We start from the raw sequence: 25,266 nt of genomic DNA, 5'->3' as shown, positions 1-25,266 counted from the left end.
TTCGACGTTTGGGATGACATTTGACAGATGACAACTATGACCGTGCCCAAAAAGCATTAATATCATTGATGACGGTATATCATTATTTACAATTTGTGATGCATTAATATTTCGTTTTTCTTTTACACCTTGAACAGGGTAAATCAAAAGCCTTAAATAAATCGTCAAGCTGACAGATGGCGTTTGGAATGACATTTGACAACTATGACCGCGGGCAAGAACGTCAACAGCATTTTTACATTCGCTTGAAAAGTGACCTATGATAAAGTATATAATAATTATTAGACGATAAAAACATACTTGACATCGCCTTTTTGATATAAGCGACTTACGTCACCGTTTGCTATTCGTGATATTTAGTAATAATTGGAGATTTAATTTAATACTACATTGTCATTAATTATTGATTATTACTTATTATTAATACACGCTTGCATATGTATAGTACAAGCGTACTGGCAGCGTAGGCTCCCAGACGCTACACCTTTCATGGCCAGTGTCGGTATAACTATAGAATTGGGTAATTCTCCAAAAACAATACCCGGTCGGAAATTTAAACTCTTTAAATGCGTTAACTTAACTGCTGATTATACATTTACTTACAAGCAAATCAACTGATTTCTATTGGCATTTGACAGTCGTATTATTAACAAATAATATTGTAAATAAATGACGTCATCAATGACAGGAGGGTCAAGGAGTAAAACCAGTGATAAAAAACATTTTACCATCTATACATTTACTGCTGATTACTTAGCTGATTTCTTTTGACATCGAAGTAAAAAAAAAAATTGTTGAATTCGAATCACACCTCTAAATACGAGGTAATTAAGTGACGTCATCAATGTGGGTTGACCGCTGACAATTATGACGTGTGACAGTTTTTACAAATACAACCAGTGACAGTTCATAAATTTTCTTCCTTTTGCCTCAAAAATTGCATTAATTATTTTTTCTTAGCTATATAATATTTACTGACAAGAAAATCCTGCCATCGAAGTAGAAAAAACGGTTGAGTTCGAACCACACCCTTAGATAGATGACATTTAACAGCCGTGTCACACGCATAACGCTTTTGACAAATAAAACCAATGACATTTGATTGATCATTACCATTAGTATATGACGTCATCAAAGTGGGTTGACAGCTGTAAATTATGACAGTTTTGACAAATAAAACCAGGGACATTTGACAGACAAATTTTTATTTTACCTTGAAAATGGCGTTAAATAATTTTTTTCCATCTATGCATTTACTGACAAGAAAATCAACAGATTTCCATTGACAAGAACGGTTAAATTCCAACCACATGTATCAAATACGATAAATAATAGACGTTATAAATGTGGGTGGACAGGACACTTTTGATTTTTCAACAAATGATTTTATATGACAGCCGTGACAGATAACACTAATGACATTGACTCTAGATTTAGGTTGACAGATGACGGATATAGACAACTGGGCGCCATTTTCTAAGTAATGCAGAGGTACTAATTGCACAATATTAACTAATTATTGTTGTCATTTAAATGGTGACTTCACTTTGCATTTTTATCACGGTTATCAGACAATAATGGGCCATTGTTTCAACACGGAAAAATTCCACCTGTAATACAACAATTACAAACTGGAATTTGTCTTGGCATTAATAAATACGCTCGCTATCGGGAGCAACACCCGAATTGAACAAATTACGTCACGGTCTTAATCGGCTTAAAACAATCTCGTATTCCTTATTTTATTTTACTAGGAAAACAAATAGTTTGTTATTTTTTAATTATTAGTCGAGTGGTTGCGTTGTAGTGCGAACGGATTTTAGGTTATCAAGCGCGTTAAGGTGTATAGTTAATGCGCCTGGGAAGATTAATAAAAAAAAAAAGATAAAATTTATATCCGCTTTATTAGTGAAATAATGCGCCTACTAAAGATAACAGTTTATTAGTGTATGGGTTGCTGGTGTGGGCAAAACAGACCAAGCGTGTATAAATAGTATAAAGCCGAGAATATTCAGCGGGTTAAGGTGAGTTATATTTAAATATATACATAAAAAAAAATCACAAAAAAAAGGTCAAAACTATAATAGTTTTTATTAATAGTATCAATGAGGTCATATGGGGGTTAAATGCCAAATATATCTTGGAATGGAATTAAGGGGTCAAATTAAAAACAGATAATTTTTGTCTATAATATTTAATTATTTTATTAAGATGTTTCGCTTTTATATTTTATGTGTTACTGTAGTTTTTTTTGAGAAGGAAATATTACCGCTGGCGCAACAGTTTTAGGCCGCATGAAAATCCGGATTTTTTTTTTGAATATATAAGAAATTTTGAATGCCCGAAAACTATACAAAATCACTTAAAAGTTCCTGGAAGGTTTAAAAAATGTCTGGAATGATTATTGAAAAATTACTTCAAGTGTCTCAAAGAAACGGAATATTATTGTACATTTTTAGTATACCAAAAAAGTTATTTTGACGGTATATGGAAAGGCTTGAAAAATGTCTTCTGAATCCTGGAAGGCACAAAATATGACGTCATTTGCCTGGAATAACATGAACAATTTAATGAAATGCCTCGAAAACCAAAAAAAAAATACTGAAATAAAATTTAAATATGACGTCATAGACGTGGAATAAATTTAAAAAAAAAAAACTATTTTAAATCTCCGGAAGATGTAAAATATGACGGCATACGTCTGGAATAACATTAGAAATCATTTCAAAGGCCTGAAACGCATAAGGAATGACGTCATAGGCCTGGAATAAAACTAAAAATTATTTCAAATCCTTGAAAGATATAAAAAATTACATCATAAAATCTAGAAATAATGACAAAAATATTTTAAATAAATGCCTGCTGGAAGGCATAAAAAATGACGTCATAGGCCTTAAATGCCATAAAAAATTACTCAAAAGTTCCTGAAACGTTTAAAAAATGCCTGGAATGATTATTGAAAAATTACTTGAAGTGTCTCAAAAAGCATGGCGTAATTTTTCATTTTATTCCAAGAATAAGATATGGAAGAATGTCTGAAAGATACGGAATATTATTGTACATTTTTAGTATACCGAAAAAGTTATTTTGACGGTATATGGAAAGGCTTGAAAAATGTCTTCTGAATCCTGGAAGGCACAAAATATGACGTCATTTGCCTGGAATAACATGAACAATTTAATGAAATGCCTCGAAAACCAAAAAAAAATACTGAAATAACATTTAAATATGACGTCATAGACGTGGAATAAATTTAAAAAAAAAACTATTTTAAATCTCCGGAAGATGTAAAATATGACGGCATACGTCTGGAATAACATTAGAAATCATTTCAAAGGCCTGAAACGCATAAAGAATGACGTCATAGGCCTGGAATAAAATTCAAAATTATTTCAAATCTTTGAAAGATATAAGAAATTACATCATAAGTCTAGAAATAATGACAAAAATATTTTACATAAATGCCTGCTGGAAGGCATAAAAAATGACGTCATAGGCCTTAAATGCCTGAAAGGCATAAAATATTACTTAAAAGTTCCTGGAACGTTTAAAAAATGCCTGGAATGATTATTGAAAAATTACTTCAAGTGTCTCAAAGAAACGGAATATTATTGTACATTTTTAGTATACCAAAAAAGTTATTTTGACGGTATATGGAAAGGCTTGAAAAATGTCGTCTGAATCCTGGAAGGCATATGACGTCATTTGCCTGGAATAACATGAACAATTTAATGAAATGCCTCGAAAACCAAAAAAAAAATACTGAAATAAAACTTAAATATGACGTGTGAAGATGTCAAATATGACGGGCATACGTCTGGAATACCATTAGAAATCATTTCAAAGGCCTGAAACGCATAAAGAATAACGTCATAGGCCTGGAATAAAACTAAAAAATATTTCAAATCCTTGAAAGATATAAAAAATTACATCATAAAATCTAGAAATAATGACAAAAACATTTTAAATAAATGCCTGCTGGAAGGCATAAAAAATGACGTCATAGGCCTTAAATGCCTGAAAGGCATAAAAAATTACTTAAAAGTTCCTGGAACGTTTAAAAAATGCCTGGAATGATTATTGAAAAATTACTTCAAGTGTCTCAAAGAGCATGGCGTAATTTTTCATTTTATTCCAAGAAGATATGGATGAATGTCTCAAAGAAACGGAATATTATTGTACATTTTTAGTATACCAAAAAAGTTATTTTCACGGTATATGGAAAGGTTTGAAAAATGTCGTCTGAATCCTGGAAGGCATATGACGTCATTTGCCTGGAATACCATGAACAATTTAATGAAATGCCTCGAAAACCAAAAAAAAATACTGAAATAACATTTAAATATGACGTCATAGACGTGGAATAAATAAAAAAAAAAACTATTTTAAATCTCCGGAAGATGTAAAATATGACGGCATACGTCTGGAATAACATTAGAAATCATTTCATAGGCCTGAAACGCATAAAGAATGACGTCATAGGCCTGGAATAAAATTCAAAATTATTTCAAATCTTTGAAAGATATAAGAAATTACATCATAAGTCTAGAAATAATGACAAAAATATTTTACATAAATGCCTGCTGGAAGGCATAAAAAATGACGTCATAGGCCTTAAATGCCTGAAAGGCATAAAAAATTACTTAAAAGTTCCTGGAACGTTTAAAAAATGCCTGGAATGATTATTGAAAAATTACTTCAAGTGTCTCAAAGAAACGGAATATTATTGTACATTTTTAGTATACCAAAAAAGTTATTTTGACGGTATATGGAAAGGCTTGAAAAATGTCTTCTGAATCCTGGAAGGCACAAAATATGACGTCATTTACCTGGAATAACATGAACAATTTAATGAAATGTCTCGAAAACCAAAAAAAAAATACTGAAATAAAACTTCATTAAAAATATGACGTGTGAAGATGTCAAATATGACGGGCATACGTCTGGAATAACATTAGAAATCAATTCAAAGGCCTGAAACGCATAAAGAATGACGTCATAGGCCTGGAATAAAACTAAAAATTATTTCAAATCCTTGAAAGATATAAAAAAATTACATCATAAGTCTAGAAATAATGACAAAAACATTTTAAATAAATGCCTGGAAGACATAAAAAATGAGATCATATGTATATCTGGAATAGTATGCTCTGTAGACTAAAAATTGCGTAAAAAAACTTAAAAGATATAAAAAATTACGTCATAGGCCTTAAATGCCTGAAAGGCATAAAAAATTATTCATAAACCTTGGAAAGCGCTAAAATTTATCGTTTCATCGGACGGGCAACTATTGCGCCAATGGTTTATTCGGATAGTGTTAACGAACAAGGAACCAAGCGCCATTTGGCAAAAATCGAGTTTTCTGGACAATTTGGGTGAATAAATACTATGTCTACAGGTTTAATTACTACTGCGGCCATCTAGTGACAAAAGTTCCGTTTACAATGACAGCCATCATTAAAATTTCATTTTAAAAGAAAGAACCAAGTATTGTTTAATGCAGTGCCGTTTAATGAAATATCAAAAAACTAGTTATGTCTCCGGGTAAAAAGATGTTGCAGATGCTGGAAATGCTAGAAGCTCAAGAAAATTTGGAGGTAAGTAAAGGATTTAACATTATTCTATCTTTATAACCTAAAGCTGTGTATATCTGTGGTTCCTTCTTTAAAACCGAGAATTTCATATATATGGCTGTTGGTTCCGTTTAGGTGTCGTTTGGTTCTTTTTAAAAAAAATGTTGTTTTTAAGATTTATAATAACATTGAAACTGCAGGGCAAGGTGGTTCAGTTTGCTGATGATACCACCATACTATGGAGCCATAAAAATTCTGACTATATTAAGACTTGTATCCTTGAAGACCTTCAGATTTTATCAGGGTGGTGTGCTTCCAACAGGCTCGTGTTTAACGTAAGAAAGACGTCTATTATGGGGTTTAAGTGCGATGTTCAGGGTCTGATGTTTGACGAAAATTCCCTCTTGCAGAATAAAGAGTGCTGCAAGTTCCTAGGAATTACCATTGATGGTCGCCTTCGGTTTGAAGATCATATTTTACATTTAGCTGGGAAATTATCTTCTGGATGTTTCGCAGTAAGAATGGCAAAACAAGAGCTGGGAGGGGTGGTTGCACGTTCAGTGTACTTTTCACTTATTGAATCTCATATTCGGTATGGCTTGCCTTTTTGGGGTTTAACCAATAAGGGGCTACTTAACATTATCTTTGTTATTCAAAAAAAAGCAGTTAGATACCTGTGTTCTGCTAAGTTAAGAGATTCTTGCAAACCCCTCTTCATTTCTGAAAAAATCCTAACTCTTTTTATCTTAGAAACAGCTGCTCTTATTCACAAAATTCCCAAACTACCCTCTGACACTGGCCATTTGACTCGTCGTGTAAATGATGTTCCCCTAGCTATTCCTACGTCTTCCCTTACCAAAAACTCATTAATTTACATAAGTAAAAAAATTTACAATCATGTTCCTCTGTGTGTTAGACATATATCGGATGTTAAGAAATTTAAAAGAGAATTAAAGTCGCTTTTATTGGCTAAGGCATATTATAACCTGGATGACTTTTTTAATGATAGGTTTTAACCTTGGACATGTTGGAAAGTTTTCTTTTTTTCCTTTTTTCTTCTCTAGTTTTGTCAACAAGTTTACCTTTATTTAGTAATTGATTGTTTTATTTAGTTATCTTTAATTTAAGTATGTTCAAAAAGTTTTGTCTTCTTGTGTTTAATTTTGTTCATTGTTTTGTCAATTTTTGAAATTGTATTTGTGTTTTGTTTTTTTAGCTTGTAGGATGCTTGTACACAAGATTATTCTCACGTAATATAGCACATTTTCTTTCTTTCTTTCTTTCTTTCATTATCTTCAATCCTATTTAATAATCATTATCTTATTATTAAATAAGATGTTTTTTATATGATGCGGTCATCAAATATATTTAAAACATGTTATTAAAATATTTTAATTTAACATAATGCTTTTTAGGATCTTCGCTTATGTTAGATACCACTCTGTTAAATAATAAAGGAGTTTAGGCATTACTGAAAAATACAAATAAAAATATTTAAAATACTTTATTTTTCTCTGTCTTTTAGAATATTTGTGCCATAATAGAACCTTTTTTTGCCAAACAGTGATCAAGAATCTAATAGCAATGAATTGCCTATTTCTGATAATAATATTAAGGTAAGTATAAATAACATTATGTATGACCGAAAATATACCAAGCCAAGGAATTTTCGATATATATTTTTATTATTTTAGTATCCTTCTACGTCAGCATCATCACTACTTAGATACGTAGTCGATGAGAAAGAACATGAAAATATTGAGGATGAAAACGAAGATGCCAAAACCACAATAAGATTCTTCAAAGTGAAAACATCTTGTCGAACTTGCATTTTATTTATTTAATGTAACACGACGTTTCGGTTGGTAAGTATCTCCAACCGTTATCAAGTGTAAACTGATAGTTTACACTCAGTTCTCGAGATCGAGACTTTGTTTGTTCGACCTCAAACTCTTCAGAAGAAGAGCAAGAAAATCATAATAATCGTCCAGACAAACAAGGTAGATCAAGAAAGGGTCGCAAAGAAAAACACCCTGGACAAGCAGATAAAAGTCGTAAGTTTTTAAAAAATTTAAACTTACCACATATTGCAAGAAGAGGGTGACGCGTAGAAAAAAAAGAATTTGTCGATTATCGTTGCAAATTGTTTGGATAAGTGTTACGATAAAATTAGTCAGGAAGAGCGAAAAGTTATTTTCGAGAAATTCTGGAAAACTGGCTCGTATTCTCTTCAAAATGCAATAATATGTTCTTCAGTAAAGGAACACCAAATAAAGAGAAGAACGCTATTGAAGGAAATACAAATAGAAATTTTACTAGGATATATTACTTAGGAATTTTTTTTATAAAATAGAAGCAGTAGTAAGCCACATAAAAAAAAATTCCCAAGTATAAGTCCCATTATAGGAACAAACTGAACAAACTGATCGAGAATATCTTCCTATTGATATGACTGTAGAAACGATGTAATAATTATACACAGTAGAGGTTAATAATCCGGTAAGCCTATCCAGCTATAAAAAAATATTTTACACACAGTTTAACATTACCAAGAAGAAGTTAAAGAAAGATACATGCAACAAGTGCGACACTCTAGGTGCTCAATCGGTTTCAGGCAATACAGATAAAAAACTAGAACTCGAGTGTCGATCGAACGATTTTAAAGAGGCAAGAGAAAATGTTCATGTACAGGCGATTTCTTTTGACCTGGAGAAAACTTTGCCATTACCAAGAATCCCCACAAAAATCATGTTTTATAAACGCCAGTTATGGCTTTATAATTTGGGTATTCGATCGGCAAAATAAGGAAAATCTTACTCTTTTCTCTGAACAGAAGGTACTGCTGGTCGCGGTGCGCAAGAAGTGGGATCTTGCATAAAAAAATACCGCGAATATTTTTTGGAAAAAAACATAACAGATTTACATTTATGGTCAGATTCCTGTGGTGGGCAGAACCGTAATATTAAACTTTGCCTAATGCTAAAACATATTTTAAATAACTCTTCAACTTTGCAAAATATAAGCATGAAATTTCTGGTATCAGGCCATAGTTTCTTACCCAACGATTCGGATTTTAAGGACATTGAAAAGGCATTAAAATATCAGCAAAGGTTATATACGCCACAGGATTACGTCAATGTCATGAAGAATTCAATAAAAAAGAGTCCATTCATAATACATGCAATGACTAAGAATGATTTTATTTCTTCCGAAGTATTAGAGAAACATATTATTAATAGAAAACAAGATATTATTAGGGAAAACATAAACTGGCTTGATGTCAGGGAAATAAAACTTAATAAAAGCCCCCCTTGTAGTATATTTTTTAAATTCAGACATGATCAAGATTCTTTTGTAGAGGAGATATTAAACCAACACATAAGGGCAAACAGACAGAAGTATTTAGTTTACAATTGCCAATACTTTATCCTAATGGCAAACCAATTTCAACGCCTAAACTTAATGGTATAAAAGGCAGATCAGAGTTTTTATACGTCGCTTATAGCTGGCGAAGAAATTATTGACGATATTAAGGGATACAATGCAGATTTAGATTTCGAATATCAAGAAGACTAACAATAATGCTGTTGTATAATAATTTTGATAATTTTTTTTTTAACGCAATAATGTTTTTTTTTACATAATAGGCCAAAGAAAATCCCAAATAAATGTTTACGTTTAAGTTAATTAATTTTGTTATAACAATTAGATATTTTTGTATAAATTATACTCATAAAAAGCAAGCTGTTATTTTTTTAACTATTTTGCCCGCTTAAGAGAATTTTGAGGGTTTCAATTATTTTCATTTTATCATTTTTCAAAAATGCTTTTTATGTATTTTCTCGTTTTTAAAAAAGGAACCATCCTATGTTTCATGTACATTAAGAAATGTAATCAAAGAAATCCAGAAATGGCCTTTAAAGATTAATAATAAAGAACCAAATATTTACGGCCTTTAAATAACATGCGATTTAAAAACCAAATTTTTCAGAAAAGGAAGTTTTTGCAAAGGAACCAGGCGTTTGGTTCTCTTTTTAATATCGCATTATAATAATAGTAGTAGTGAACCATCCGTAAAATATCTAAGTTATCAACATTTTTTTTTACAAATATAGCTTTATTTGACTATAGATAGTTTACATTATATACGCAGACACTCTACTTTTAGGAATATAACATCATAATTGTTTATAAGTGTTTTATGTGCAATAAACTTATTTCGTTAAAAATCTCGACTTTAAAATTTGGCGCATGGTTCTTTGTTTGTTAACATTATCCAATTATGATATTTGCCTCTGGATGAATTTTTTCTTTTTATATAAAATAAATAAATTCTCTAACATTTGAAACTATATTGGCGCAATTTCTCTCTAAATAACGTTACAAATGCCTTAAATAAAGACCTAATTGGGCGGTAAACTGTTGCACCCGTGGTTCAACATTCCCTCTATAGCGCTCCTCGTCTTTAAAGAAGGTTACACATACTTAGCCGTGACATTGAAAAATTACATATTTCTTTTGAAATCTCAATACAATACCGCATTGTTTACCACCGCATTCATTAACACATATATTGAGTAGAATATTTCATTTACAAATTAATAATGCATATAAAGCATAACCTTTATCGAACGAATAACTTGAAATAATTACTCCATCATAATTAATTAATCTCATTACGACATTATCATTTTAATTAATTATTTTATATTATTATAATATAGAGCGGATGATGAGTCAGTTTGTTACAATGTTTAACCGGAACCAGACATCGCGTCGCTTTAAAAATTTAATTTAAAATCATATTTAATAAATAACCTTATTACCGGTAATTTTGTAATTTCGTTCCTCGCATGCACGTCGGCAAATATTTGTAATTATAGATAATCGCAGGTTGTCGGTTGGAATCGAAGGTAATCGCGCGACTAGTTGACATTGTGATAAAATGTAAACTGTTTATATAGGATGCAATAAAAAATAACATTTTGGTCTTCCGTTTGTTCAATTGAACGTCAATTTGAACATCCCACAAACGCACAATATACCCGTTATGGCACTAAAAAACTTTGCCGTTCAGTCGTCAACGTGGCAACTAATAAACGGAAAAATCCAACCGCATACTTACACTTTCCCTTAACGTTGGAGGCAGAACATTTTTCATTTATATCTTGACGTTGGCATCTCAGCGCGGAGTTCTTATATACTCCGACTTTAACCAAGTTAATGTTGGTTCAACATCAAATAAGGCACAAACGTGATTCATTCATTCAGTCGACGTTAACATTTCAGTTCAGAATCCTCTGCGTGAGTCTGAACGTCAGATGAGTTTGATATGACTTCAAGTCAGATTGAGGTTATTTATGAAGTAGACAGTGAATGTTGGCTAGATGCAATATGTTCTATGATAACCGTCGATTGTCAGTTCGAGTCTGTGGACATTATGAGGAAGAGTAAACGATTTATAGGATGCTATAAAAAAATAACGTTTTCCTCATAAAATATAGTGGTTTTTCGTACGTCTAATTGAACGTCAATTTGAACGTTTCGCCAACGCACAATCTGCGGCTACCTCTGAGAAATGACGGCCAATATCTGATTTTCCAGATGATCTATCCTCATGAAATAGAAAGCATAATATTCACAGGAACATTTCCAGATATCGACTCTTAAACTAGTAAGCAGTGATATCCTGCGACCCGTGCCTTCAAACTCCAATATCTTCAAGACTAATGAAAATATTCTCATAATTTAAAAAGCATCAGATTCTGGAGAATATACTTAACAAATATTCTTTATAGTTTAAAATAATCAAACCAAGGATTTTTAAGATATTGGTCATTCTAGATAGTAGAATCTAAGAGCGACGCGACGACAGTTTTTTAAAGCGAGCACGCACTTCCGAGCCCAATATCTTGAAAACTAATGCGAGTATTCTCGTCATTTAAAAAATATATGATTTTAGATAACATTCTGTAAAAATAAAGTTTAAGCTTCAAAATGTTTCAAGCAAGAATTTTCGAGATATAGCTCCTTATAGGCATTGGTTTGATCAATGACTTCAAAGTCCAATAACTCAAAAACTACTGGGAATATTTTCATGAAATAAATAGCGCAAGGAATATTCCTTATAAATGCTTTTAATGCTTCTTAATTTTCTTCCAGGCATTTGAACTAGGGAACTCTGAAAGAAAATTAAATGCCTGTAATTGTTTACCCTTTAATCATATTTTTATATTGGCTTCTCTAGGTACAATCATTAGTTGTTCCTCGTCTTTTTCCAGTTTTTTGGTTACTTCCGGCACCGTTTGCAAAATAAATTAGGAAATACAGAAAAAATTACTAATTAAAGAAATACTAAGAAAATTACAAATGAAAATCCAGGAAAACTAAGAAAGGAGCATAAAGGGACTGTTTTTATGGTTTCCACCCTCTGGAATCTAGCAGATACTTCTGCCTCAAATTTTTTATTTTTTGAAAAACTTTTTTAGGCAGTTGGAATAGGAATATCCTCATGACATAGAAAGCATAATATTCACAGGAATATTCTTTAAAAATATTGCTTGGAGCTCAAACAAGTTAAGGCGAGAATTTTGGAGATATGAACCTTTAAACCGCCTGACTTCAAACTCTATTATCTTCAAAACGAATAGGAATATTCTCATAATTTAAAAAGCATGATATTCTGCAGAATATACTTAAAAAAAATTGTTTAAGGTTTAAAATAATAAAACTAAGAATTTTTGAGATATTGGGAATTTTAGGTTGTACAGTCTAAAAGCGACGTCAGTTTCTTAAAGTGAACACTCACTTCGAAGCCCAATATCTTGAGAACGAATGGAAATATTCTCATCATTTAAAAAGCATATTATTTTAGGGAATACTTTGTAAAAAAGTTATTTGAGGTTCAAAATGATTCGAGAAAGAATTGTCGAGATATAGGCCTTTATAGCCAGCCAGTGGTGTCCATTGACGATGTTTATTCATCCAGATGATCAATGACTTCAAAGTCCAATAACTCAAAAGCTACTGAGAATATTTTCATGAAATAAATAGCACAATATTCAGAAGAATATTCTTTACACATGCTTTTAATGTCTGTCGACGCATATGACGTTATATCTAAAGGCGCGAAATTCAAATTTTAAAATTAAATACTACATATAATATTTTTTAACCATCAATAATAAAATATAAATTTTTATAAGAAAAACAGGAATTACACCTATTTCAAATGTTGACGTTGACATTTATTGACGTGCAAGGTTCTTACATACTCCAGCTTTAGCCAAGTTAATTTAACGTCAACGTTATAATTTATGATGTTGAAGGCACAAACATTATTCATTTATATGTCGACGTTAACATTTCATTTCAGAATCCACAATCTGAACGTCACACTTTGTTATGGCTTGACGTCTGATTGAAGTTATTTATAAAATATACAGTGAACGTTGGCTGGACCTGGACGTCCGATAAAGTATGTAAATAAATTTTCCCAATCGATGTGATTACTGATTTTCAATAATATTTCTTAGTAAATTAAGAAAACAACACAAGAAACGCCTCACGGAAAAAATATCTATCAACTCATTGGAAATTCGTTGTATTTATCTGCATTAAAGATAAGCCAATAATAATTAGCTCGTAAAGATCGATGAAACGTGCCAGTCTCGGTGCAAAATAGATGATTAAACTGTCGTTTTTTTCGCCATAAATCCGTTTTAAAGGCGTGCAAGTTATTCTTAGAAACCACCGTATATTATCTTTATAACGATTAACTTATTTATCAGGAAACAGTTTTAGGAAATTTTTTCGTTTCGTTTGTTGCAGCGAAATTCGACAGTTTTTCGATCGGTTTACCTGGACGAGGGTCGCCTGTCATGGCAGGAAAGAAAAGTCAACAAGTCATCAGTCTGGTGGATTTCGTTATATTGCAGTTCTTCTACGCGTTTCAGACCATTTACGAGGGATTTACATCGATTTTAAAATGGTAAGGCATAATATTAAAAAAGTTCCACCATTTTATCAGAGTAAAGCATTCTTACACCCACACAATAATTTCTCTTATAGAACCATAGCTATATTGTAGGCTATCAAGACTGTAACTAAATATTTGCAAAGTTTCCATCAACTCTAATTTAAATCTCTTGAGCCAATTAAGCCTCAGAATATTTGCCACCATTATATCAGGATGACTGCTTTGTACAAACCTTCTCTTAATCTCCTTAGGGATTTCTGGCAAAAAGATATAAAAGCAATCGATCCCCCCGAACCAACAACCGCCACGACCAAACGTCACTTCATCCAGTTATACAAACCGGATCCCCAAGAAGGGGCCGAGCAGCCCCAATGTTACATCAACGTAATCGAGTTCGATAATTCGCGGCAAGAAGAAGAGATCAGGAAGAGGAAGCGATCGTACGATTTCCCTATGAACAGGGGGGCGGAGTACCAGAGACATCAGAGGACACGTAGCGAGAACGAGATCCAACGGTTTTATTGCAGCAACTTGAGGTATTAAGTTAAGGGTTTTTTTTACTGTGAAAATCTTGTTAATAAAACAGCTTTCTGTGATATTACCTCTAGGAGACAATTATCTGCGTCGACTATATACGATAATAATAATAATAATGTTAAGATATCGACTGTAAATTAAGTTTTGTGATACGTTTTGTCATATGTTTAATGGGTATTTACTTAAAAGTATTTTTTGTAGTTTATATATTAAATGTAGAAGTAGGAGATGTGTGTTTTTATTTTAATCCCTTTGTATATCAATTGTTTGCATAAAGTTTAGCTCTTATAGGCATATGAGGGATAACAAGAGCTATTTTTTTTTCTGTGTTTTAGTAAAGAGTCAGTGATGAAAGAAGAGACCAACGATTAACAAAATAAAATGCAGTAAAAATTAAAAGCTAAACTCGTTTAGTATTAAACAGGCATTTGGACTAGGGAACTCTGGAAGGAAAATAAATGCCTTTAATGAGATTTTTGTATTTGCTTTTCTATGTACAATGTTTAGTAGTTCCTCGCTTTTTTCCAGTTTCTTAGTTACTCTCAGCACTGTTTGCAAAAAAAAATGAAAAATACAGAAAAAATTACTAATTAATGAAATACTAAGAAAATTAAACAAGAAAATCGAGAAAACTGAAAAATGTTTAGTAAAAATCTAATAAAAGGGTAAATAAGGAGCGTAAAGCGACGATTCCTAGCAGAGACTTCTGCCTCTTACTTTTGAAAAACTTCCTAATTTTTCCAGGCAGTTGGATTAGAATAGAGTCTACGTTCATCGTTATCCTCATGAAATAGAAAGCATGATACTCACAGGAATATTCTTTAAAAATATTGCTTAAAGCTCAAACTAGTTAAGGTAAGAATTTGGAGTTTGGAGATATCGACACTTCAACTAGTAAGCAGTGACGTTCTGCGACGCCTTACTCAAACTCCAATATCTTTAAAACTAATGAAAGATTAAGCATGATATTCTGGAGAATATACGTAAAAAATATTGTTTAAGGTTTAAAATAATCAAACTAAGAATTTTTGAGATATTGAGCATTTTAGGTAGTAGAGTCTCAAAGCGACGCCAGTTTCTTAAAGTGAGCGCTCACTTCAGAGCCCCATAACTTAAAAACTAATAGGAATATTCTCATCATTTAAAAACCGTATTATTTTAGAAAATATTTTGTAAAAAAGTTATTTAAGGTTCAAAATGATTCAAGAAAGAATTTTCGAGATACAGCACCTTTTAGGCAAGGTTGTCCATTGACGATGTTTATTCTTCCGGATGATCAATGACTTCAAAGCCCAATATCTCAAAAACTACTGGGAATATTTTTATGAAATAAATAGCACAAAGAATATTCCTTACAAGTGTTTCCTAATTTCTTCCAAGCATTTGGACTCTGGAAGAAAATTAAATGCCTTTTATTAATGTTAACCCTTTAATCATCTTTTTATATTGGTTTTTCTACGTACCATCTTTAAGTGTTCCTTGTCTTTTTCCAGTTTCTTAGTTAATCTTGGCACCGTTTGTAAAAAAATTAAGAAATACAGAAAAAAATACTAAGAAAATTAAAGAAGAAAATCGAGAAAACTAAAAAATGTTTAGTAAAAAGCTAATAAAAGGGTAAATAAGGAGCCTAAAGGGACGATTTTTATGGATTCGACTTTGTGGAATCAATTAGAGACTTCTGTCTAATTATTCTTAATTTTTGAAAAAATTCCCAATGTTTCCAGGCAGTTGGACAAGGATAGTGGAAAAAAATTAAGTGCCTTTAATTGGTTGACTCTATATTAGAATTCGTGGTTTTTATTGGCTTGTCTGCATCGTATTATCGTGGGCATATCCTCATAAAACAGAAAGCATGATATTCACAGGAATATTTTTTAAAAATAATGCTTATAGCTCAAACTAGTTAAGGCCAGAAGTTTGGAGATAACGACCCTTAAACTCGTAAGCAGTGATGTCCTGCGACGCCTGACTTCAAACTCCAATATCTTCAAAACCGACGGGAATATTCTCATGATTTAAAAAGCATGATATTCTGGAGAATATACTTGAAAAATATTGTTTAAGGTTTCGAATAATCAAACTAAGAATTTTTGAGATATTGGGCAATATGCAGTAAATAACTTAATTAAAAACTGAACTCGTTTAGTTACTAATGAAGTTTTAGGAATTGAACCAAACCTTTTAAGAATAATATTTTTTGTCCCTTAATGATAGAGTGTACAGAGGCTTGTCCTGCCAGAAACGCTTCTGGAAGTACTTGTGTACAGAGACACATGTCCTGCCGGCAGGACTTCTTTCCGCTCATAAGATTAGCCTGCAAGCAGAACAAAACGTCCTTCTGGCAGTACAGGTGCAAAATAAAAAAATAAAACATGCAGCCTCATCGTCTTAATCAGTGCATGTCCTGCTGGCAGGACTTATATTTAATATATATTAACTGAAACGGTAATATTTTATTCAACTTAACATATAAGGATTTTATAAAAAAAAGGAAATAAATTTATGTTGATAGAAAGATATGTGAAACAATTTCTTCCAGTAGTTGGAGAACACATTACTGCTCGGATTCCGCAAGCGCGACATCTGTAACTAGACTTCTGCTGCACATTTCTTATTCTACTGCAAATAATACACTTTCTTTGCCGTTCATCTTCCTTACTCGGGGCAATGAGAGTGTGTTCTCCAGGAAGCCAATCTTGTCTCGGGGGTAGCCGTGCTTCATTATGTACTTGCCGCGGAGGCAGCGGAGTTTCTACTACAGCACCTGTCCATTGGTTATTAATAAAAGTTGTAATGCCAAAGCTGCAGTAAAATCAAAATCCTTTTTATTAAAATCTTTTTTAAAATATTTATACGCTTGAAAGGCATTTGTCTGTATAATTCCAAACATGCTAGCAAACATTCTATGAGTATTCCATGTACTTTCTAGAGCTAAGCCGTTTTGACGAATATGGTTATGAATATCGACTGCATCCATCAAAATAATCCTCCACTAGCTTGATTCGCTCCACTTCTTTGATAATGGTTTTCCCGTTGGCATCTGTCCTTTTTTTTCTCGCAGGTTCACCTGGCAGACTTGTACTGCAAGAACCTATGAATGTGTGAACCTTCTTGTCACGCCGAGCAACACATGTTAGTTTGATGTATGGATCTGCGATCACACAGGTGGCAGCAATAGACTTGCCTTTTTCTTCTGGGCAACGTCCTGTATTGGATAATTTCGGGTTGCTGTTTTTACGATTCCTAAAAAATACAGGCCCCACGTAACCACGAGTATAATCTACATACGTGGTTTGTGGATCAATGTGATATTCCACAACTCTGGCATCGACTTATAAGCTGCAATAAACCTCTTTAATATTGATTTTCTTGTTTCTTCTTCTTCAAAAGATATGCTGGATGAAGGTGACCCTACTGGAGACTGCATCGATTCCATGATACCTTCACTTGAAATACTGAATTACTTTACTTTACTGCGCTCGGACGATCAATATTTTCATCAGTATTTTGGGTCCGCCTAAATACTTTCAGGACCCCGAAAGTATTATCAGTATACTGAAAGTCAATCAGAATTTGCCCTCACACGATCAGTACTATTGTCAGTATTTCGAAATACTGTCAGTAATACTGATCGTATGAGGGCCACTATAGTTTCTCGTAGGAAATATTATGCTCATCATTTTGGTCTCTATGGTTCTTATAGGAAAAAATCATAATAAGCAAGTTATAAGGATCTTAAAATTATCAAACGTTAATTAAATTTTCTTCCAAGAAAAAGACCATAAAACTACCAACTTTCTTATGAAGATGACATAAATAAAAACGCCTGTTTCGTTTAAAAGTTCTCGTCAAGTTAACTTTTAGCCGAGATCCAACGGTTTTATTACAGCAACTTGAGGTATTAACTTAATTAAATAAAGTCTAGTTCTTACAGGCATACGAGGAACAGTTTAGTAAAAAACTAGCGTAAGAAAAAGACAAATATATAAAAATACCAATTTATTTACCAACAATTAACAAAATAATATATACTAATGTAAATTACTTAATAATTAAAAGCTGAACTTGTTTAATTACTAAGGAAGTTTCATATATTAAACAAAGTTTTTGGCCCTCAAACCCAAAGACTTAAGGATTCCCTGAATAAAAATGTCCATAATTATATTTAACATATAAATTTGTCTCCTAAACTGTCTAATAACTCCTGGCTTCTAAAACTCCCTGGGTACTTGCGGCAGGCACATATTATAATAGGCGGATTTATTGAAGAAATCCACCCCCTTCCAGGCGCACCACTTTCTGTTCAGGATCACGTTTAAATCGTCCTCCCCCGTATAGTGCGGATCCAGGATTAAAAATTTCAAACTGCCGGTAAGCTGATTATACTCCACCCCTAAAATTGTATGGGCCAACACTCCACCACCTAAAAACGCCCTTTTCCATTAAAAAAATACCGAGAAAACATCTTTGAAAATACTCACCGATCATAACAGGCGAGCCATGCATTTCAAAGTGCTGCAGCAGTTCCGGCCCTTTCGTTCCCAACTCCTCGCCCGAATTTACATAGAGGATTTTCGATGTTACTCCTAGACGGATTAGGTTAGTCTCAAGTGTAAATATAAAAGGAATATTTACCTAATAAGGATTTTAAAACGAAATTAACTTCACTGGATCCGATCCACTGAGTGGAATCTATAAAGTTTGCAGGTTTGTCCCCGATATCCACCAAACATTTTTGGATTTCTTTGAAGGTGGGCACAGGCCTACTGGTGTAACCCTAAAATTGTATCATCAGAAGAAAACGTAGATGTTATTGACGTTATTTCTTACTTGCAATTTGAACCAAGAGGCAAGGGTTTGCAACGACCTGTAAGCACACCCCCATCCCTTATCGTCCATTTTGTTTTGACCATAATGGTAGTATTCATATTCTCCCTTTACTAAAGATACCTTGCAAGCCTCACCTAAACATATTTAATATGTATAAATTATTGATTTATAAGGTGAATTATTACCGCTGAGGGGCAGTGGTAGACCTTCGTGCACGTTCCTTAATGGCCCCGAGGGTTTTTTACAATCGGAAAATTCGAACTGGTTCGCTTTTCTGAACACTGGGGTGGTTTTTGGCAGTAAAAGGGCCTCATGGAGTAACTCACGTTCCTCTTCTGTAAGTTTATTATGGTACTCATAGGGGAAACTCTTTTCATTTAATCATAGGAAAGTGAGTTAAAAAGATTTAAAAAATATCAAACAATAATTAAACGATTTTTAGATTTTCCAGGTGCAAGAAAAATACACGAAAATCACTATAAGACTATGAGCTTGCTTATGAAAAAGATTGCTTATTAAAATAGGTTGTAAAAGTTATTGTCAGTTAAGTTTGGCCTGGTCCTTATCTGGCGCATTCGCCAATTAATAAAACAGGCTTTTTTTTAAATCTACCGAAGATAGATGAAATGTTTCTTATAGTTTTTTGAGATTTTGGTCTTTATAAATTTTATTGAAAAAATAATAATAAGCGAGTTATAAGGATTTCAATATTATCAAATGTTAATTAAATATTTATATTATATCAGCACTATTTACTTACTATCCTCCTTTTCTGAGTTGCCAATGACAATCCGAGTTAAAAAATGTCCAGCTTCCTTTGGGAAAAAATGCATCGTTTCGGGCAACTCAATGCCTGTACTAATTTTGTGCGTTTTCAGGTAGTTCTGCAATACACTCTCGTACAGCCTAAGATTCTTAATAGCACTTTCCAAAAGTATATCGTACAACTTTGACAGTTTTGTATGTTTACTTATCATTGCCAAGAAGTTTAATTTTAATGGAATGTTAATAAGTTCTAACTTTTCTAAAAAAACAAAAACACCATGATAATTTTACCAATTGTGAACATGACTAGAACACATACTTTTATCTAAAATAACCACTGGAGAATGACTTTTGGGCTCTATGATAAAACCGTCCCTAGTTGCCCTTTTTATTAGACTAATATCGACCGCATCCAGCTTTAAAGTTTGATCGTTTTTCTTTTTTCTTTCTGGTCCTTCACAGTTGGCTTCTTGGCAAATTTCACCAAAAGCTGGATCACCTGTTAAACCTATAATGCCGCTTTCGCTATCGCTTGTTACCAAGAGAATATTCAGTTTTGGTATAGTAAAAGCCATCACTCCTGAAGTATGATCATAATTATGCTTAAATGTACTATTTAAATAATTTATTTACCTGATGCAATAGACTTTCTTAATTCAGTAAAACTATCGGCAATACTTTGCTCATTTTGCTCGCTATGCAACAAAAATTCCCCTTGAAGTCTCACATGCATAAAAGAAGAGTAAATTTCCGGTAATGTTAAAATTGTATAGCTCACATTGGTAATTTGGTTATTACATACAATATTACATGAAATTTCATTCTGAATTGTTAGTAATATAGAGATGAAAATTGGATTATCTGTAACTTCCACTTGACTACTTCTGGATAATACTTGTTGAGAGTCATAGGAGGGGTTCGGGTATGCTTCAAAAGTACCACAAAAATCTATTTCTGCTGGAAAAGAATGGATCAAGTTAAGTCCATTTTCCATTTGAAGTCCCAGAACGTGCAGGGTATTTTTAACGAATATTCCAAACAGTTTGCCATTGCAGGGATCATTTAGTTTCTTGAACCTCTGAAAAACATATTGTTAATGATTTTTTAAGGTTTGGTTATTGGGGACGCTCACCTGTAAAATAGTGTCTAAAATATAGATTTGCGGTTTCATTGTTTTCTCATTAAATAAATAAATTAATCCTTAATAAAGCGTATTAAATATAATTAAAAGTTTAATTTTTATTTATGATGTTTGAAAATAGAAAACATCAGCTGAGGTGAGCGATGACGTATACAGACGTCAAGTCAACAGCTTCGAGTGACATATGTCAAAGTTGACGTTTCTGCCTCTTCTTTTTTGGTTTTTATTGACTGTAGTAGATGTTTTTAAACAGTAATCAGCGATTTAAACATAAATAAATTTATGTTTAACAAATAATCTGTAGAGCAAAACATCTTTTGCTAGGTTTTAAATTGTTCATACCATATTGAGGCAGTTGTCATTCTACATTGAACTGTCAAAAATGACAACTCTCTCAAAAATCCTAACCTCATTTATAACCAAGCAAAAGTTTTGTTTACAAAATTGCCAAAAGCTCCCAATTTCCAAATAAATAGCCCTATGAAGCACCACATTTTTAAATTCTTCAGCTCGCTAGGTTACATCGTCCAATACGGTTGCGTAGTACACTGCACCTTTGAATATTTAGGAGACTTCGTTCTGGTATCAGTTACCAAAGCCATATTAACAAATTTTTATTTACTACTCCTAGTTTTCAGTGTTCGGGACCTTCTATGGAACCGACCATATACTCGGATGACATTTTATTCACCGAACACGTATCCTCTTTGACTTATTCAGTGAAAAAAGGCGATATTATTATCGCCAAATGCCCGACCAATCCGAAACAGCAGATTTGCAAACGAGTGATAGCCTTACAGGTAACCTTACCTGTCTCCTAATAGGTTTGCGATTAGATATTATTGCACTTTTTAGGGTGAAAAAGTGAAAACTGGTTTTGCTAGCTACGAAATTGTCCCTATAGGGCATGTGTGGCTTCAGGGGGACAACAAGTCAAATTCCACCGACAGTAGAAACTACGGGGCAGTGCCCCTTGGGCTGATCAGAAGTAAAGCGGTGTGCAAAATTTGGCCGCCCAACCGAATGGCTATGTTAACCAACGGTTAACCCTTTGTGAAATGGAATTTAGATGTTTTTATTTATTACTTAAGAGGCTAAAAGATGTTATATATAAGGGGGTAAGATTATTAAATTATAATAAAAGTTACTATATGTTGTGTTTATCAGGTGGGTACAGGCAAATCCTCAGACAAACAAAAAAATTATTGTAATTCATGATTTATTTATTTCAATTGTTTTGACAAAGGTATTGGCATTTAAACGAACAGTTTTCACATAATAGTTGTGTGCACTTGTTGTGAAAAATTCAATTATTGATTATTACAAAGCTAAATATAAAATATTCCAGTTTTTATGGTCCTTCTGAATTACTTTATATATGTACCATCAATAAGATATATATACAATACATATATGTACTTAGGACTCATGACATTTACAGCATTTTACCTAAGAAGTACTATATAAGCAACCAGGTTAGGTTAAGAAATACTTGATTGAGAATACATTTATAACTAATAATATCTGCTCTTAAGGATCAATTTTATCACAAAACTAAGCTTTAATTGTTGAGTGCATAAGAATCTATGGTTTCATTTGATTCTTATATTACCTTTTCGAGGCATCATAATTAATAAATAATGATAAGGAAGAAGACAAGAAAAAGAACCTCTTGTAGGTCAATGATATTGTCTTACTTGACCTTTATCTGATCTAACCTAAAACGAAGCACATTTACAAGAGAGTTTAATAAGTAACCAAAAACTAATAAAACTGACTAGACATTTTCTAATAATAGAGTATAAATTAATTTCACAGAAAGGACATTATCAATCGAATATTTCTTTTACAGAGCCCCCTGGAAGGCTTAGGATTCATGCTAGTTCAATACTATATGACTTAATAAAACTTTTACACGGGAAATAAAACACTTTTAAGATGCCAAAGGCTTTTAAATAACTACAGTTTTTTTAAATAACATAATACAGTAAGAATCTCTTTTAAATGAAGGACAGTTGCTGCTTTGATTGTCGCACGGTGTGTAATTCTCGCTTGTTCAGTTCTAAATTAGTAAAAGTGAAAATTTTCTATTTATCGAGTATCTTGTAGGTGGGAAGGTTGCAACAGATCTTTGTGTTTCCTATCCGTCCATTATCATAGGGTTCATCCATTCAATTTTTCATATCTATTGATTTCTCAAAAATGTTTACTGATGTATAAAAGTTACTTTATTGATTAGGGCACTGGCCAGTGTTTAAATCAGACTGCTACCAGCAAAGTAATTATGATAATTTTGGAACCATATTATTTTAATTGCAAAAGCTCAAAAGAAGAGGAAACTTTATTACTGCTGATTACTTTAAGAGGAAACCTTTATACTGGTAATTATCAACAGATAAATCCAATAATCATTTGGAGGGAGATTCAAAAGCCTGGAACAAAGTTTAAAATTACCCCCAATGCCTGGAAAATAAAAATAATTTCAAAATTTATAAAGATTACTTGAAATTCCTGGACAACATAACGAATGGCAGTAATTTCACAAGAACACTTAAGTGTTCCAATAATCTAGGAAAAATGATTTTTAATCCCTTGGAGGGAGCTTCAAATGCCTGGAATAACGTGGAAAATTAATCCAACAGGATCGTCAATAGCTTGAAATACCCGGAAATGGAAAATCGACTTCAAATGTCTGAAACATATAGGGAATGACGAAAAATTCACGAGGGTAATAATGGGTATCAACAATCCATAAAAAATGGTTTGGAGGGAGATTCAAAAGGCTGAAAGAGTGTTTAAAATTACCCTAAATGCCTGAAAGATATAAATAATTATAAAAATTATTTGATATTTCTGCACCACATAAGAAATAACTATAAATTTATTAAGCGACATCAAAGGGTTCCAATAATCCAGAAGAAAAAAGTAAATACAATAAATAAAACTTTATTACTTTTCAACTCGGCAAATATTGGCATAGCTACTTTTAACAGAGTTTATATAAAATATATACAAAAGAGAGTTTATTCTCAAAAGCCATGGAACAATAAGACACTTTAAACAAATGGGACACATAAAAACAATAAAACTGAAGAAAATTATGAGGCTTATAAAATACACTATACAAAGTGTCAAAAATAGCACTAAAAGTTGAGACTTATCAAGCAATCCTGGATAACGAACAAATCTTTTCCTCAGGTATCAAATATTGACCCATTCATTACCTTCATTATCAGCAGCTTACTAAGGTTCAGGCTTCTATTACTACCGTAAACTTCATTGATGAAGAAGGAAGGATTAGACGGACAACAAAACTGTACTGAAACACTCAGTCCAGTGCTAGCTGATGTGATGCAAAAGTGTATAGAGCTAGAAAAGATCCGTCCAAATTACCAGAAAATCACCGTCCAATCGGTGTATATTGCAATCCTATTAAATACATGACAAAGTTAGTTGTCCAAGAATCAACAACCTTCTTTCTAGAGCATGGATTTATACCCAAATGTTCCACTACAACAAATTTAATAGAATATCTAAATGAGTGTACTAAAAATCATGATAGTTGTTAGCAGATGTTATTTATTTGGACTGTAGTCTTCTTGTAAGAAGGCATTTGATAAAAAGGCAATTTGAAAACTCGATCACTTTGGAGTAAGAGGAAACCTACTGGATATGCAGCTAAGAATTAATCTTCAGATATATGGGGAATAAAATTAAACGAGTCCAAATGCACAGTGCTTAGAATAGGCCCAAACAGGGACTAGAGAATGAACAGTATAACCGTAGCAGCTTTTTCTGAGCAATGAATGACCTAGTTACAACACAATTGAAATGGGAAAATCATATTGTAAAAATTGCAACTCTTTTATTTCCCTCATAAAACAAGCATGTAAAGATCCCTTAAAGGATATGATAATGAAGATCTATAAAAGTTATATAAAGTTAAACTTGAGAGAGGGTATAACGAATGCAAATGTAAAAAAGTACAAGCAATGGTTCAACTTGAATTGCAAAAAGGCAGTAAATACTAAAAACGCAGCATATCGCAAATGGCGTCAACATCCTTCCATCGAAAATCGGAGGAACTTTTTAGCCTCCAGAAATAGCTGCAAGCGAATTATTGATGAATGCAAAGAGAGTCACAACAACAGGATCAAAAACAAATTGCTAAACTGCCCAAATGGAACAAGATCTTTCTGGTCGGTATCGAAAGCCGTTAGTCAAGGATTTGCTAAGTCGGCCTTACCACCCCTAACAGCAGATGATGGTTCTATCGCGGTAACAGCAAGGGAAAAGCCAACTTGTAAATCAACTCATTCTTTCGTGTCCAGAGCGATATCGGCGAACTTCTTCGGTTTGGCCAGTAGGGTGCGTCGGTTTCGACCGTCCAAAGTCGCAATTTCCAATCTAAAGCACATGAATAATAAGAAGAATGGTCTATT

The 25,266-nt window shown here is 32.7% G+C and overlaps 3 protein-coding genes and 1 long non-coding RNA gene across 5 annotated transcripts; 2 read left to right on the top strand and 2 right to left on the bottom strand.

Annotated features, from left to right (window-relative positions):
* Positions 1-1,188: 1,188 nt before the first annotated feature.
* LOC126741348 (uncharacterized) lies at positions 1,189-1,794 on the bottom strand. The gene is made up of 2 exons (XR_007662174.1): positions 1,661-1,794; positions 1,189-1,610 (listed from the first exon to the last, which is right to left on the bottom strand). It is a non-coding gene; the product is annotated as an uncharacterized LOC126741348 (long non-coding RNA).
* Positions 1,795-14,315, top strand: LOC126741347 (uncharacterized). Of its 2 annotated transcripts, none has more exons than XM_050447742.1 (3): positions 1,795-2,024; positions 13,404-13,563; positions 13,803-14,315. In XM_050447742.1, the coding sequence occupies exons 2-3, from the start codon at positions 13,454-13,456 to the stop codon at positions 14,092-14,094; spliced, it is 402 nt and encodes a 133-aa protein (XP_050303699.1). In that variant the 5' UTR covers positions 1,795-2,024; positions 13,404-13,453; the 3' UTR covers positions 14,095-14,315. The 2 variants fall into 2 exon arrangements, with proteins under 2 accessions (XP_050303699.1, XP_050303700.1); XM_050447743.1 differs by lacking the exon at positions 1,795-2,024 and adding an exon at positions 5,471-5,597.
* Positions 14,316-18,072: 3,757 nt separating this feature from the next.
* LOC126741020 (ufm1-specific protease 2) lies at positions 18,073-20,983 on the bottom strand. The gene is made up of 9 exons (XM_050447276.1): positions 20,816-20,983; positions 20,317-20,761; positions 20,003-20,263; positions 19,679-19,942; positions 19,104-19,253; positions 18,919-19,052; positions 18,724-18,865; positions 18,570-18,674; positions 18,073-18,511 (listed from the first exon to the last, which is right to left on the bottom strand). The coding sequence occupies exons 1-9, from the start codon at positions 20,852-20,854 to the stop codon at positions 18,300-18,302; spliced, it is 1,752 nt and encodes a 583-aa protein (XP_050303233.1). The 5' UTR covers positions 20,855-20,983; the 3' UTR covers positions 18,073-18,299.
* Positions 20,984-21,192: 209 nt separating this feature from the next.
* LOC126741022 (mitochondrial inner membrane protease subunit 1) lies at positions 21,193-21,971 on the top strand. The gene is made up of 3 exons (XM_050447279.1): positions 21,193-21,406; positions 21,463-21,624; positions 21,680-21,971. The coding sequence occupies exons 1-3, from the start codon at positions 21,305-21,307 to the stop codon at positions 21,869-21,871; spliced, it is 456 nt and encodes a 151-aa protein (XP_050303236.1). The 5' UTR covers positions 21,193-21,304; the 3' UTR covers positions 21,872-21,971.
* The last annotated feature ends 3,295 nt before the right edge of the window (positions 21,972-25,266 follow it).

Source organism: Anthonomus grandis, chromosome 10 (genome assembly GCF_022605725.1).
Source record: "Anthonomus grandis grandis chromosome 10, icAntGran1.3, whole genome shotgun sequence".
NCBI lineage: Eukaryota > Metazoa > Arthropoda > Insecta > Coleoptera > Curculionidae > Anthonomus > Anthonomus grandis.
The sequence above is the reverse complement of the archived record's forward strand: the minus strand, read 5'-3'. Positions and strand labels throughout refer to the sequence as shown.

Excerpts from the sequence above, each read along its gene's own strand:
- LOC126741347 (XM_050447742.1), top strand. The coding sequence starts at position 13,454 with ATGGCAGGAAAGAAAAGTCAACAAGTCATCAGTCTGGTGGATTTCGTT. Across the intron at positions 13,564-13,802 it reads TTTACATCGATTTTAAAATG|GGATTTCTGGCAAAAAGATA; the intron begins GTAAGGCATAAT and ends TAATCTCCTTAG.
- LOC126741020 (XM_050447276.1), bottom strand. The coding sequence starts at position 20,854 with ATGAAACCGCAAATCTATATTTTAGACACTATTTTACAG. Across the intron at positions 20,762-20,815 it reads TTTTAGACACTATTTTACAG|AGGTTCAAGAAACTAAATGA; the intron begins GTGAGCGTCCCC and ends TATGTTTTTCAG. Across the intron at positions 19,943-20,002 it reads AGTGGTTATTTTAGATAAAA|AAAAGTTAGAACTTATTAAC; the intron begins GTATGTGTTCTA and ends TTGTTTTTTTAG.
- LOC126741022 (XM_050447279.1), top strand. The coding sequence starts at position 21,305 with ATGAAGCACCACATTTTTAAATTCTTCAGCTCGCTAGGTTACATCGTC. Across the intron at positions 21,407-21,462 it reads ATTTAGGAGACTTCGTTCTG|TGTTCGGGACCTTCTATGGA; the intron begins GTATCAGTTACC and ends CCTAGTTTTCAG. Across the intron at positions 21,625-21,679 it reads AACGAGTGATAGCCTTACAG|GGTGAAAAAGTGAAAACTGG; the intron begins GTAACCTTACCT and ends TGCACTTTTTAG.